Source organism: Magallana gigas, chromosome 3 (genome assembly GCF_963853765.1).
Source record: "Magallana gigas chromosome 3, xbMagGiga1.1, whole genome shotgun sequence".
NCBI classification, from domain to species: domain Eukaryota; kingdom Metazoa; phylum Mollusca; class Bivalvia; order Ostreida; family Ostreidae; genus Magallana; species Magallana gigas.
This window is the reverse complement of record NC_088855.1, coordinates 5,601,847-5,618,284: the sequence shown is the minus strand read 5'-3', so window position 1 is coordinate 5,618,284 and position 16,438 is coordinate 5,601,847. Positions and strand designations below refer to the sequence as shown.

The window sequence follows — 16,438 nt, the reverse complement described above, 5'->3', positions numbered from 1 at the left end:
AAAATTATATACAAATTGACATTAATGTTAAAGCTATACACGCTATAATTTGCGTCAATTTTGAATAAAGGGGAAAATGTATGTGTTTGATTACTAATAAAAGTTACCTTTATTCTGTTAATTATAATGCTCAATTCGATCACGTAACAAATATATCAAATATTAAACAATAAAAAATATTTATTTTCCTGCCAGGAAAGTAATGCCTCCTCGTGAATATCAATCTATCACGTGATATCGACATCTAAATTTAGCCTATCATACCAAAACTGGTGAAGGGTCAACATCTTCATAATTGTGATAGTTTCACAAAGGAAAGGATATTTTCAGTAAAGCATAAATTTGTCCGATATACGAGTACAAACAAAAGAAAAAAAAATACAAGCCTGTGAGTAGATATGAATACTTCCTTTAAAAAAATGACGTAGACCTAAGTTTTTCCCCTACATGTATGTGCTATTTATAGATCCTATAAGTGTTAATGCAGAAGTAAGGGTATCGTGAATGACAAGCGTATTTTACTCATTACACATGTATGTATTTCAATTTAACAACTGTTAAGCATATTAAAAATCAAGTTGGATATTTAATTAGGCAAACAATAACGACCACCTAGTTCTCCGCGGACATGCGCAATCAGGTCGGTTTGCTCTTCCTTCATCAATATTCATGAAAAGGTATATTTTCCTGGCAGGAAAATAAACAATTAAAAATCTATATCTTTGTAACGAGATGGAATTCACCCTTGTAATTTACAGATTAAGGATAACTTTTATAAGTAGACAAACACATGCGTTTTCACTGTCATTCAAAATTGACGCAAATTACAGCGTGTATAGCTTTAAGTTTACTATACAAGAATAACAAAAAAAAATCAGTGTTCTAATTCAAAAATGCGAAAGTTGATAAATAAGTAAATTAAATTAAAAAATAAATACTGGCCAAAAAGATGATTTGTCAGTACAAAAGTTAAGACGGATTCGATGTCAACATTGCCTCGTCGTGCAAACGTCAGCGAAAGGATGGAACGGTTATTGGTCTGGTTTCTATTTATCTAAGGCAGCGAGTTCGCCGGATGCAGCGTCAACCACGCCCCTGGCGGTCATTCAGTAAGTAATAACGTTGGCGTCTTGCATACCCTTTTTCATGTAGTAAGACATGACTCGGAATAACTGAAGCCAAGCTTCCTCCAACTCCTTGCTCCAGCCATCTTCTAGATGGGGCTTGATGGCGTACACAAATTGGGATCCTACCAACTGTGAAACAAAAAAGATATGATAAGTTACTCTGGAAACGTAATGAACTTTCTAGGAGACAAATTGTTCAGCTGGAAAATTAATCTTGTCTCTTAACATCGGCTATATACGATGTTTCATCGAACTAATATTGCTTTCAATCTCTTCATTCTCAATTGTTCAAAGCATGCAATCAACATTTGTTCATGAAGGAAAACTTATTTCATTCCGTGTTAATTTAAATAATATGCCATATAAAAATCTTAAAACTTCAGATTGAAAATTTGATAAAGACCTATTTAATAATCAGTATTGACGAAATACTAAAAAACGATTTACAGTGTATTTCTTACACGAAAATAGATATCTATTAGATATCGATATCTAAGCTTCGGATCGCTTACAGATACCGTTTACATCAGCTCCTTAAAAAGTAATCAAAAATCTCTTTTATGACATGCTGCAAAATCAAACAAACTGAATGTCCCCTGGGACCTATCACGGAACAAAAGACTGATACAGAATGCTAACACTTTTATTCGATTGTCCTTGAAGACACAATCTCAATCTGCTGGCATGATAAACAGTTCAATTTCATCTGAGTAAGCATGTTTTGGCGAGGAAAAAAATAATGTACTGGTGCGAGATATCTCTACATTATACCATGAGTCAGCAAGTCTTCAAGGTTCATTTCGGACTTTAAAATGATGGCAAGAATTAAACATCTTTTTGATCACAAATTTATCCTCCCAGGGGCAAGATATTGCAAGAAAGCACATAAGGACGCCAATACAAATCGGAGATACTATAAAAAGAAATGTCAGTGCATAAATGGGTCAACTTTGACCCATAAAATTCTTCTTGCAATTTTTCGGTAATTTCTAAATCAAAGATAACCTTCTAAAGACAAAAATAATTATTAGCCACATAAATGTATTTAGATAGACCACTAACACAGTTAAAATATTTACTACCACACTGCAGACTACTTACGTCCACGAAGTCATATCTGGCGTTATAATTGACATGCCGCTCCCCTAGCTCATGCATTAAAGTTTGGAGTTTTTCCGGCGTCCGTATCCGGGCCAGACATTTATCTACCGTTCCCATCACACGGAGAGCATGTGACCGCAAGATAGCGCTGTGTTCCATGTCTTCCTGTGCCAACTTTTGGAATGGCATAAACGCATCCTGCACTTCCGGGTGGGTTTGAAATAAACTGAAGAAAGAAAGTTGATAATAAAACTATCTTCATTAGCAAGTTACACAAAAAAGTTCATACCTGATAGAGAAATTTTCATCACATCTTTACGATCTTTACTTATTTTTAAGGGTAATTTTGTACAGGAAAAGATATTGCTTTACCCTGAATTGTTTGTACCTAATTCCGGATTCAAAAGCTTTAAGCCTCATAACATACAGATTCTAGACATTTCTCAGTCTTGGTCGCAGTCATAAAATTTGAGGAAAGTTCTCTTTTGGTCTACAGATGGTATTTTTAATCGTAAGGATTGTCATTAATAGGCCATCCAGACAAACCTTCAAGACTTGATAAGAGTACGTCTTTTGAGACATTCACTTATAGCATCTTCAGTGAATCTATATTTCAACTTCATTCTGATGTTTTTAATTCTTTCAATATTTTGGAGTTAACACACACACATATGCATACAAATAATTCAAAGATCTTAATCTAAATATATTTACCCTGTATAAACCTCTGAGAAAACAAGTCAACAATATTCACCCATTATTTTCCCTTTTTTATGTTTTTACTTATTCTTTGCTAAAAATTATGGAAAGTTTATCTTAGAAATGTGTTCTGCTAATTTTTTTGGGTTTAATCTATGTTTAAGCTACACTTTTTTTAATAATACAAAATAAGTGAACTCAATCTTGCGAAGACGTTGTGTTGTCATATCTAAGCCAATAGCTTTGAAAAACAAAGAATTTATCTTTACACGAAAATTATTAAAAATATAAAATTAATCTTTTTAAAAACCTGTGAAATATCAAAGTCACCTTTATCTTAAAAAAGTTGTCTTGGGACTAACCTTGTTTTAGAAAAATCCAAAAGGTGACGTAAAGATAAATTTATTTAAATATATCACATTTACTTTAAAAAAAAGTTTTAACCACTCCAAACCAGCATTTTATAGATTTAATCCCCAATGACTGAACTTACTTCATGAACATCACAACTCCTACCCGACTGATGTCTTTTTTCAGTTTCCCCCACGACGACTCGAGAATATCCAACTCTGCCTCACTAAGCGTAGGTTCCGGCAACAGAGCAGTTTTCTTAAAATGTTTGTCTTTATGGGAAACGAACACTTTAGACTCTAAGCCTCCCATTTCTGATCCCAAAAGAATGTTAAGAAAATGCTGTCGACTTCTATGAGGCCATATTTGTGAGGCTGAGTCTGATTGACTGAACAGGGATCATCTGAACCTATAGATCACATACAATGGTGCTTGTCCACAGAAAGGAACACTTTTGATCCACTATTGATTCCAGCTATCCGCGGCTATGAAAGCTTCTGATAAAGTTTGCAATTATATATCAGCAGTGAAGTCAAGATCGACGTTTTGGGGGATGTTACGAACTATTAATTGATAAACCTACATAATTTGAATGTCTTCTGGGATCGGCTTTTAAGGATTCAAACTCCCGATGATAATCGGGCAAAGGGATTAGTTGGCGTTAAAGCCCTAAAAATGATTCATATTTTTTTAAACTGAGAACCATGTCTGTTTTAAAGTTGTCGAAAAAAAGTTTGCCCACAAAAAATATAAAAATTTAACATAATAACATTTTAAATTACTGGCTTGAAGTAGATATAAAATCCGTTGTCATATTGGAAGTGCGTGATAACACTTACAAAGTGCATTTGAAATTAACGATATGACACTAAACTGCTAAATCCGATATTGCTGTAAGTAAAATTGTAATTGGATCATTGGGTTTCCTTTAGGTCTTTGACAAACTGCAGTGCGGAAGTGTAGATTTACGTGGAGGCGTTATTTGGTGTAATGTAACTCTATCCGTGATAATCAGTGCATTGTACATACACCATTACAGCAATAATTGTCCCTAGCGAACGATACAAAATAGCTAGCTAGTCACACAATAGAACTGATTTCCATTTCGGGACTATGTCCAACGAAGGAGTGAACACGACAGAATCAGGTTGTTCATGTCTTGTTCATTAGATTTACAGCGTCCATTCTCCGTTAGGGTCATGATGTGGTGCAGGCGCTGAGTAATTTGTATCTCGCACTGACTGAGATCACCACAAAGCACGGTTCTACAATGCCGTCCATATAGTTCTGATACCTCATTACTAGGCCCTATATAGCGATGTCAATATACCAAGAAATTGGAAAATATCTCACCTCCATCTTTCCGAGGTTGTCAGAGATTCCTATATCTATTGTTTGTATTGTTTTGGAATTGCGTCTCAATAAACAGAAGATCATACAGACAATTGATGAGCTTTCTCTCCAAATGTTACATATATTAGGATTTGATCCAAGGGTTTTTAGAGAAAGTCTTAGATTTGTTATACATATACCTAGATTGTTTTTTCTTATCTTGTCATATCCGATCCAGCAAAATATATGTGAAATATAATAAAACGATTAGAAAATGCTTTCTTTTGAATTAAAAGTTCATAACGCGATGTTATTTTACAATCTTTCCCCCTATTTAGCGCATATTTTCATCAAGGACCATGAAACACTCTTAAACTTCAGTCAAAAGTTGTAAAGTGTCTTTATGTCTCTTGATTGAAATTACTGAACAAATAGAAATGCAATTAAAAGTCTCTTGATACAAAATTGTCAACTGAAAATTTCAATCGACATAACGATAAACAACCAATTTATGACTGACTAAAATTTTGACTTAAGTCTAAAATTGCTTCAGATCCTGAGGCTGAATCTTAGCGATCATTACAGAATTCTCATTTCTTTTATACCTTTAAGGCTTTAGTTAAAGCAATATGAGCTGCAATTTTCGTGTCGATTTTTTTTTTTTTTTTTACAAAAATGTTATTTTCTACTAAAATGACAAAAATATCATGGCTTTTAAATTTCTGTTAGCCATATTTTTGTAGGGAAAAAACCGTTAAGAAGCCTAAATTGGAACTAGTTTGAATTATTGTCGTACTGAAATTGATTTGCTTTGAAGAAAAATCTTTCCTTTGACAAAAATTAACGATTTGTTCAAATCTTATTTATAATAAAAGTTTAAGTTACATGTAGACTTATCATACTAACAGGTTTTTGCACCAAAATAAAATTCTAAAAAATACAGCTCATATTGCTTTAATGGAAGAAACTGTAAGAACGTCTTCTCTACCAAATATATGTTCTCGACTTTTTTAATTTGATCTACGCTGTTTTAGTAGAAGAATGTTATTGCTGTACCTGGTTATTTTTTTCTTTTTTATTTTGGTCTCAAAGGCCGATAAGGGTAGAAAATAGAAACTTTTTGTACAAGATGTGTTTGTCTAAATTGAACGAGAATTCGAACTTCAATCGCAATCAATTTATACAATCTTGTTTGCTATGTTTGGTTCTCGTACATCATTGGTTATGTCCAAAACTTAATAATCATGAATATTTTATCCAATTAAGAGTCCAATTAATAATGTATGTAAAGAGTTTATTACCAGAACTCCTCAATTTATTTGATATGGTAGACAAATTCTCCTTTTGATTATAATTATTGGTGTCATGCAGATGTTCTAAACGCTTGTAAAATTTTCGATTATATTGTTGGGTCCGAATTTAGCCAGATCGTGAAATTGTTGGAGTAAAAGAATTGTCTTATGACTTACAAAATACGACTTGTTTTGGACAAGATATGCATCAGAGTTTGATTAAATCGAGTTGACAAGTATTGGGTCACTATATGTGCAATAGATGGAGCACGTGCTTGTAAGTATTTCTGTCTTGAGAGATGACAGTATCCACGTGTGTAATTTAACGTTGCTTTTATTGATCATAAGTAAGTTTTTTTTATGTATTTAGCGAAGTGTAATGTAAATGTAACTGCATTGATTTTAAAGTTTCTTAATGAAATTGAAAACAGTTCGATAAAAAAGTTAAAGAACTATATCTAATTGCAGTTTCTTAATCTGTTGAGTGGTGTTTTCTTCTCATGTAACGGGTTTCTATCTCTATAGCATTGTGGGTACAACTTCGATCTACTGGCCCGTAGACTCCGAGTTCGAATACTGCAAGCACGTTTGTTAATGTATATGGCGATAAATCTTCAAAAGTGGGTTATCCCCTAAGATTAAATCATCCTCTGTCATTTTAAAGTCAAATACATGCTAGAATTCTATATCTTCATAGAATTGAGAAGTTTGGGCTTTTATGCAAAACTTTACCAAAAGGTGTGGATGACCCTTAAATAGAAATTGTGATCACCATTCACCTCATTCAATAATCGATCAATTTGCTCAACAAATTGTACGAGACTTCAGAGACTATTAGTATTGAAGATTGGTTTACCGTGTAAATAAATATAGTCAGTGAAATTATCAAAATGTGTTCAACATGAAGTGTTCACAGAACGATCAAACGAACCAAGCACGGTTGCTCGAAGAATCAAACAGGAACGAGTTCGAGATCGATATGTTTCGTGAAAAAAAATCCCGGTCATATCTCCTTCATACAAAGAGGTCGAAGGAGGTTCAATCTGAAAGTTTTACTGATCTTAGTTTAATCAAAACTCATCAGGATTCAGTTAATGGAACAAGTTAATTGTCTTTGGCCGATGGCGTATTAAAGACGACGTATGCCAACATTGTTTAAAAAGAAGAGTGGGAAAAACCTCCTCGCGCTATACTTTGTCAGTAATGAGCAAATCGGGTTTAGATCATAAATCTGGATAATATTTTAAAAGTAGATTGAGTTATGAAGACATGCGTAAACTTTCCATCAATAATGATCAAGGAACATAAATCCATTTTATCAGGGATTAATCCTGATGTAACACCCACTGATGTCCTCAAACCGACTCTATTACATAATTTGGTTTTGAAATGGACGCGAATGAAAAATCAATAACGACAGTTTTAAGGCGAAAAATTAGAAATTGAGGAGGTTTACGAGGTAAGATTTATTTAAGCTAGAGAGTGCACGTTTTACCTTACAAGAGTGCGCAGTCTGGCCATAAGCTGAACGCCGAACACTGACCGATATATTGAAGATGTCTACTTGGTAACATAGTCGTTTATCAAACGAGGCCTGATATCTGTAGAAACCACGTGATGTGATGCTTTTAAAATAAGCTGATGGCGCGAAAATTGATTTTATTCTTGATAGGTATGAACGACTTTGGTAAAGATAAGTATTTCGGACCAATCATTTGGTATTTCTTAAATCTTATGTTGTAAAATTATACATGCATTTGCAAAGAAGCAAAATAAATGTATTTTTATGAATTTGAATAAGAATAAGAAATGTATTCTTTTTTGTTTTAGAAGTGATCTATTACCACCTGTCAAATAATGTTTTAATACTTTTTTGCAAAAGTGTTTGCACACATGATCATGTTATACATATGGTTTGTGCTACAATTTTACACGTTGCATAACATGTGGACAATTGCAATGTAAATTCTAACAAACATGTTTGGAATTTCTTAATGCAATGTATTCCACAAGGATATTAAATCATGAACGATTTCTGAATGGTTTAGAGTGGCTCCCATTGAGTTGCTTTGATGTGAATTGTTTTTAACCGTTTCAATCAATATTGCTTTTATTGAATTTTCATAGACAATCATGTATGAGCCACTATAACTTGAACTTTAAAAGATCTGATCTCTCATACCTCGCCGCTTTTATTCATCGTAGATATTCATGCTACTGATTGATTTATGTTCCTCTTAGCATTATGAAGATTAGGTGTCGCTCACAATTTGCATTTTTATCACCCAAATGATGTTTATTTTTTTCACAGGATTTGTAATCTGTGCCATACTCGTTCATAATTGATAGCGTAGATTGTATCACTTCCGCTCGGTCTGAGTTTGATGAATTGATTTCTATTTTGGAGTTTCCTTTCTAACAGAAACCCCGTTACCCGATTCTTTGAGCGAATTTCCTACCTATTATTATCAATGTAACGTCAATTATAAAACTGTGGAACTACTTTTCAGATAGAAACTTCAACTACAGTTTTATCATTTAAAAAGGCTATTAAAGATATTTTACAGAAAATAAAATAAACTTTAACAAAAAGGTTAAAACTCTACTCTGCCAGCTGAGAACCCGCCTATTTGGTAAATATTGTGAAAAATGCATCTAATTGTTTTCATTTGTTGTTTAACTTACTAAATGGCATGATCATTTTTCTTTGATTTATTTGAAATTACAAACTATTTTTCTATTGGATTTTCTGTACAATTTTAATAATTTCAGAATTTAAGTTTTTTTAAAAACTAACACTTTTTAATATTGTACATCATTATCTTTTGAATCGAACATCCACAAATGTAGTTGTTTTTTTTTTAAAATGAAACCTACTTTTCGTGTGTTATTATTTGGTTAAGTTACTCTACATTTTTCCCGTGCCAAAAGTACTAAGTGTTTCATATTAGTTAAGATTTTTCTTTGCTTCAAAAAGTACACGTCTGATGGTCACGGCCAATACTCAATCAACTTGTTTTCCATCCTCTGGTCTTTACACAAAACCTACGCAGGGGAACAATTTACTGATTTTGTTCTTGATTTATAAAGGTGACCCAATCCACCGTAAAATATTTTCTCAAATCAGTAGGAAATTACATGATTATGATAGATATCATAATGGATAAGAAGTATTTAAGTCTAATAGGCCAAAAAATATGCAATTTTGGATGAAAAATTACCTTTCAAAAATTTAATTCAGTTAACATGAATAAAAGCTCCAGGCGGATTCGATTTCATGTTCTGCGGTTCAGAATCCCAATACTTTAACCACTGAGCTACGACGATATACAACCCAAATGAACGATATAAACAGTTTAACAAAACATTTAAATCGCCAACTTGCGACGTAGTTTCATAAAAAGTATAAGTGTAGGTGTGGTAAGGTACCTTAAAGTCATGAAAAAAAATATTCCTTCATAAATTTAATCAAATCCAACCATATGTTATAAACCGTGGCGGTTTTCATGACCGCGTGGCCTAATGGATAAGGCGTCCGACTTCGAATCGGAAGATTGCGAGTTCGAGTCTCGTCGTGGTCGAGTGTTCATTTTTTCCCATTCTAATCTTGCTTGATATCTATGACATTTTTTTTATTCTAGACATCGAGAAAGTGAATAACAAAGAAACGAACACAATGAAATTGACTATTAACTATCATTTTTATCATTCTCAATGTGGATAATCTTTAAAGAGAAAAATACATATAAACAAAAATCATCTTGCTGTACTTAATAATGAAATTATTTAGATTTTAGTGGAAATATAGACTATTTTTTTTATGTTATTCATCTTAACAAGTATTGATGTCAATCAATTTTTTTGAATCATCGACTTATCGACATATGGATCAATTGTTTTTATTATGATCTTAAGTTTCCCATATAATTACCCTGGTAATGGTAGCAAAAGTGTTTCATATTTAATTTTTTTTTAAGTTGTCTTGTGCTATCTTAATAAAACTTAGTTTGCATATTGCCCAGCCCTGTTATTTTTCAATTACATTATCAAATACCCTTAACCAATGCCCTTAGTATAGAGTCAAGCAAACAAATGTAAATAATTCAAGATATCAATCTGATGAACAACTGCATTTAAATTTTGCTATGCATAAAACATTGTTCTGATCAGGATTTTTGAAGTAGCCTTACACTTTATGGATTTGATAGCAAGATGTTTTAAATCTTTTAAAAAAATCATAAAAGACAAATTGATCTACGTTACCGAAATAAACTAAAATAAAAAAAGATATTTCGAGAAATGTTAAAGCGACCGCTTTGTTAGTAATGAATAGATATGATAAACGAAAACCCGTAAATAAATATTGTTATATCACAATTACCATGATTAGCTTACTTTTCAAATACTGATATAGGCAAGCTGGCTCTAGCTTTCACCGGTTGCTCTTGTTTCAGTATTGACGACCTGAAGGGCTTATTTGGGTGAAACTTGACGCCAAGTGAGCGAGAAAGAATTACGACCAAAGTGTGCAGAACAATAGTGCTAATATTCACTAATGTTGTTATTGGAGAACAAAGGCAGGGAAAATATTGTTAAAATAGAGCCTCCGTCCAACAAGACTATATAGCATTACAACCTTAACAGCTGCTTCAGTCAAGTCATACTTTTAAAGAATCAGCATATATAACTCATTAACATTTTGAAATTTTGACTGCCCCATTTTATTCAACTGAATTCAACATTTTTTTCTAATTATTTTTTTGGACAAGTGAGCTGCAGCTGCAAGAAACATTCAATAATGTGATTTTAAGCTGATATAGGTGTTCTCCAAAAGAGAGAAAACAAAAAGACAATCTAATTGATCATCATGCATTCATTATTGATAGCGATTTCGTTCTCCCCACCTTTCTAAGCACGCATCAATGAATATTTAATCATGTTTGCGACTAAGTAAAAAAATCATAGATGATCGATTCACTAAACTCACGAAAGCCCTCTGTCTCTCATTCACAATTTTCACGACCATGATTACCTTATGCACCGCACGTATATGTTAACCATTCAAAATCAAAGCTTTTTCTAAGGTTGAAAAAATGTTATGTTGGCTGAATTATCTAATCTATCAACCTTAATTTTACAAATATATCAACATTCAAATGTATTTTCGGAATTTGGCAGTGAAGGGAGACTTATGAAAGGTTCTTTAGAAATTCACAAATTTTTTCAAGTTCATCATTAGTTACCTTATAAATGGTATGTCTGAACCACTCATAATTTTGTGCAATTTTTAAGGTCGAAAAAAGGAGATGCTGCTTAAATATCTTACTATGATCCTTTCACCCTAGCATTTCAATTTTCAACCATGTTTTCCTCACGGGAATGTAGCGAGACTTATTCGAGATCACAAATTACTAATGTAAAAGCAACAGGTTCTTATTCAGCAATATCTCTAGAACAGTTTCATTTTGTTCATTTTTAATTGAAAGGGAGAGTATGAAATTTACCAAATGTGTACTTACTTCATGAACATGACAACCCCTACTTTGCTGATGTCATGCTTTAACACGTCCCAAGATTCCAAAAGGAGATCAACCTGTCTTTCCGACAGAACGGGCTCCACAGTTTCAATTTTCTGTTTATTGTGAATTAGCTTACTTCTTCTCGTGTTTATTGTCGTTTTGGAATCAATATTTCCCATGTTTCACAATATTCGTTAAAAAAATCGAGTCACAAATTTATTCCGCAGTGAAATAAAAAAATAATTTTCCTCGTAAGTTCTGTATCAAGATTTCATTCTTTTTACGCGGAGTTAAATCGACTAGTATTGCAGTCACCAAAACTCCCGTGCTACCCACTTTAATTGTTTATTATTTGGGATCCCCAGCATCCATCGATCAAATATATAGCCACTGAGAGCTGACGAAAACTAAAGCCGATAATATCCGACTTCTTCCTAACAATCTAGTTCACAAGATCGGTATATAAAGGGAGAAAATAACCGAGTATGGACAAGTCCAGATAGAAATTTGGTCAAATGAAATGGAGAATGCTTGAAGGAACATTCTTTTTTCAGGATTGTCGAGATCCTTATTGTAATAGGCAACCATTGCTATAATCATTACAGTAGCGGAAGTACTTGTTATTACAATATCATAAAATACATTGAATAAAATGGAACAGAAATTTTTCAGATTTGAAAAATTAAAAAAAAAAGAACACTTTTTTATTCTTAAAATAGAAATTGTTCGCCGATTTTCCCCCTATGCAATAAATCGTAATTTATTTAGTGAGTTTGAAATATTTGGAGAAAAATTCTCTTGGATACTTTCATTTCCTTTAGTACATGTACGTTTTATATGTATTTCAGTTATCATGGTAGATGCACACTGGCAAAGGATTAAACACCCTACCAATATTGCAGTTTATCCTGTAGGATTGTCTTCTTATCCCAGTGGTGTATTAAATTACAAATACATTTCGACGTCATAAGTATTGTAAATGCGTTTTTGATTTGAATAAAACTGAAAATCCGGGTCCAGTGGCCGGGAGGTTGTGAAAAATTGGATTCGTGTCAACTAAACATGAGAATAATAGCGACAATCTGATGCAATCACAAGAAACGGCGTTCCTGTTATGATTTAAGCTACCAAGGGTATCGTCCATCACGCAATGTTATCAACCCACAGCGCTTTTGTTCCCTTTTGCTTTATAATCCCATTCAATTTGATAACGACATTGTTTCTCTTTTGTCGAATCCTCCAGGGTTTTATTCTTGCCATAATCTGATTGTAATTCGGTGATAGTGATCAAAATGCTAATGAAGCATGTTTAACTCAACCTCCACATTTTTTGCACCAATTAATAGTAAAAAGTACATGTCATGATTGCCCGATACCAAAACTTGTTTCCATTATTACTGGTTTTTACACAAATCATGAGCAAGGAACGATATTATTTATGAAGTTTATAATGAAAGATTAAAACATTACTTCATAAATAAAATCATTTAAACGGTTTGTTTTGTTACAGGTTTTTGTTCACGGCCGCGTGGCCTAATGGATAAGGCGTCCGACTTCGGATCGGAAGATTGCGAGTTCGAGTCTCGTCGTGGTCGAACACTTATTTTTTTACCATTCCCATCTTGCTTTTTATCCAAGGCCGCCTTTTGGATATGAAAAATGGGTTTAGGAGGGTTTTTTTCCTTTGAAAGTTATATTGAATAAAATGGAACGGAAATAGTTTCAACTTTCTAGTTCATACGTATGATTTTTACCCTAGAAAGTCTCTAAAAACAAAGCAAGTACTGACAGATAAAACAGACTTTCCTAATATTTGTGAGGAAATTAATAAATTATGTTAAGGTTTTAAATAACCTTGATTTAGTATGATTTCATTACGTTTTCTTTATTAACAAGTGTAACATGTTATTTGGTTGCAGTGTATTAAATTAGTCAGGGTCGATCTTCAGGTCCTTTGATAATTCGTTAAAAGTGTGGGTGTTTTGATCCACGTGAAAATATGAAACACCGATTTCCCGTAAAAATACATGGTATTCAAGAAAATACCTCAAATTAAAGGTTAAATAAAAATCCACAATAGAATCGATGGCCACTAGGCATGTAGTAGAGCGAAAATCTATGGTCATAGTTGAAGAATGGAATGGAATGAACAAATTGCGGAAAGAAGGTTAAATGGGTGCTTTCTCTGACCTGTGATAGTGCTTAAACAACCTTTTAGGCATTTAGGTCGGTGCGTAAACTTCTGGAAGGGATGTTTACCAACAAAAAATAAATAAAATGTACTCAAAATGACAATCGTAACTACGTTACAGTTAGCAACAAGTCGTTGAACAAGTACCGATTGAAACGAAATCGTGATTTTCACCTCCCAGGCATCGTGCCTAACCTTACTAAACAATGTTTATTGCCGATGGAATGTAAACATATTGCATTGCCTCAAGATGGAAGTTCAGTCGCAGTCTTCTCCGGATTCCTTGGCCCACTGACCTAATTCGCCTGAATGCGTTAGAAGCACGTCACTGAGGAATTTCACGTTCGAGGAAAATTATTCCATTTCTCCAGAAAAACAAAAACCCCGTGCTAACTAGGCGACAATAACAAAACAATTTATCAGGCATCAATAGTTCGAACTAGCAAGGCGTAACGATCCAAAAAGGAAGAGCGTCCTATTCTACGTTCTTTGGTCCTAAATTACGAAAACAAATTACATCTGATGTATCTAATGTCTTAGATTGTTGTTAAAGCAAATAACAATGGGAATTCATTTTTTTTTCAAAAGCAACACCGCATTATTGAAAATTGTATTTGGATATCTAGAGAAATAATTGAGATATGTCCAATACATTCTTTGGTGGCCAAATGTCGTATTTGTTTCACCGATGATTGCAAGCAAATTGAAGATCGAACACTTGCTATCAAAAAACGAAGACGAGAGAGAATGAATTGAAGGTGATACTAATTACATGAAGGTAACCAAAATCGTGTAATGTCTTGTTTCATAACTAAATTTTTATACGGTAAATTTTGTAACTCAACCAACTAAGTAAATAAAAACCCATGTCATATATTCACATTTTGCATAGATAATCTTTCCGGCATACAGTAGCATTTGAAATTACACAGAATGACCAATATGACAGTGAAGCTAATTTAATGTTTCTTGGATATTTTCTAAATTTATTTACACATGCTATATATCTTGTCAACAATTGTACACAATATATACTTCATTTTTTTCAAATCACTCAGAATTTTAGATACCGTAAAAGATATTGTATGATACACGTATAAGATGGTGTAGTCGTTTTGTATATAGTTGATCCTAAAGCAATCTTTTATTTCCTGTTTAGATATTAAACATCTCCTGACTATACTTATTAAAAGATTATGATTGTTTAAAAAAACCATTAAATGTACTCACTTCGTAAATGTCACAACGCCAATTTTGATGATTTCCGCCTTCAAGAATTTCCAGGAATTTTCCAGCAGGTCCTTTTGTTTTTCGGACAAAGTGGCATCAGCATCCGATTTGATTCCTGCACTTATCTTGTTAGTCTTTAATTTACCAAAGCAAAACTTGGAGTCACTAATACCCATTCTGATCTCAATGTCTCATAGAAAAATCGCAGTTTTTTCCAAACAGCGGTAATATCTGAAAGAGTTAAGATTACAAATCCATTTACGATTTTATCGTATAGTCTGTTAGACCTTTGCAAAAATTTGCCTCTAAATTAATCCAATGAATTGACTCGCGTGAAGTAAATGCTTCTCTGGGACGTCGTCAAATGAGAAGAAGTGGATTACTACTCTGCTGAACAAAGAACGCTGTCCCTTGGAAACAACATCCATAACACTATGGTCAAGTCCCTAACATAAAACTCACATTTATGACAATATACCAGGGCATCAACACGAAACCAACTAAGTCATATCCTGATGTAACAGATCCATTCTGCAAAACTCCTTAGAAATATGGATCTCCTCTTATTGTTCGTTTCTGCCATGAGTTGTATTGAAGGTTTAGATATTGCGACTGACACATGAGCCAACAAGTTTTTAGGATGTTCGGAGTGTTTAGTTCGTTCTTAATTAAAGAATTTCAGCCTTTGTAACACTATATATTCTGGATGACTATTTTGGAATATTGATGATTTTACGTATTATTGAGAATATTTCACTCCTGTGTGACGTCATCAGCTCCTTTGGGGCATTTATTGTACCCAACAACATCATGTTCGTAGAACAGAAAAGAAGAAAATAATTTTAGGAAAACAGATCTAAAGATTGAAAACCATAAAATCTTTATTCCCTGCAAAATGAGACGGACGAACCCGCCAACCCATTATACAATTATAGCCGTTTGATGAGGTCAGGACATGGTTTTAAAGAACTGATGAGATTATATGTATATCAACCTCGGACTTCGTCCTTGGTCGATATACTCTCACCAGGTCTATAAAACCATGTATCGACGGATATCAAAAGGTTTTAATTGTCTTATTTTACTAGATCAAAATCTATTTCTCTTCAAGAGTGTAATAGAAAAATATTTGGTTCAACATGTGTAGGCGTTGATTTCGATATTGTGACGTCACAATATCGCACATGCTAACAAAAATTATTATTTTGTCATAAAAATCTTTTTTTACTATGGTTAACATGTTAAAATGTTCACCGGGATATGAATTTGGTTGGTCACGTGATGGTGAAGTCGTTTTGTAATTAGGCCTTCTCAGAAGATTTGATCACGTACCAACCAAGTTCATATCCCGGGGAACTTTTTAACATTGCTGTTTATTACATATTTTTACGTTTGAGAAAGGCAAATCATTGATAATTATTAGCATACCCGTGTTCCAATGTTTACAATTATGCAACTGTCGAACGATACAGATCGCTGTAGCTATGAGACTGTTTTTAATGATTTAGTGCTTCAAGACGACGAACCCAATTCACTTCTTCAATAATGATTTTCATTTAAATTTTATGAGTTAGAGTTAAGGTAGTCCTATACTCG

At 33.3% G+C, this 16,438-nt stretch overlaps 1 protein-coding gene and 2 non-coding genes across 6 annotated transcripts; 2 read left to right on the top strand and 1 right to left on the bottom strand.

Annotated features, from left to right (window-relative positions):
• Positions 1–842: 842 nt before the first annotated feature.
• LOC105343580 (uncharacterized) lies at positions 843–15,347 on the bottom strand. Of its 4 annotated transcripts, none has more exons than XM_011450990.4 (3): positions 14,843–15,347; positions 2,229–2,454; positions 843–1,256 (listed from the first exon to the last, which is right to left on the bottom strand). In XM_011450990.4, exons 1-3 carry the CDS (start codon positions 15,016–15,018, stop codon positions 1,107–1,109), a joined length of 552 nt encoding a protein of 183 aa, XP_011449292.2. In that variant the 5' UTR covers positions 15,019–15,347; the 3' UTR covers positions 843–1,106. The 4 variants fall into 4 exon arrangements, with proteins under 4 accessions (XP_011449292.2, XP_011449291.1, XP_019929038.1 ...); XM_011450989.4 differs by lacking the exon at positions 14,843–15,347 and adding an exon at positions 11,422–11,824; XM_020073479.3 differs by lacking the exon at positions 14,843–15,347 and adding an exon at positions 7,398–7,507.
• Positions 9,411–9,483, top strand: Trnar-ucg (transfer RNA arginine (anticodon UCG)). The gene has a single exon. It is a non-coding gene; the product is annotated as a tRNA-Arg (tRNA).
• On the top strand, positions 12,944–13,016 carry Trnar-ucg (transfer RNA arginine (anticodon UCG)). The gene has a single exon. It is a non-coding gene; the product is annotated as a tRNA-Arg (tRNA).
• Positions 15,348–16,438: the final 1,091 nt, after the last annotated feature.

Bases quoted from the DNA above. Each gene is read 5' to 3' on its own strand.
- LOC105343580 (XM_011450989.4), bottom strand. From the start codon at position 11,600: ATGGGAAATATTGATTCCAAAACGACAATAAACACGAGAAGAAGTAAG. The intron at 2,455-11,421 runs GTAAGTACACAT...TTCTTTCTTCAG, and splicing joins GGGGTTGTCATGTTCATGAA to TTTATTTCAAACCCACCCGG. The intron at 1,257-2,228 runs GTAAGTAGTCTG...TTTGTTTCACAG, and splicing joins CCAGATATGACTTCGTGGAC to TTGGTAGGATCCCAATTTGT.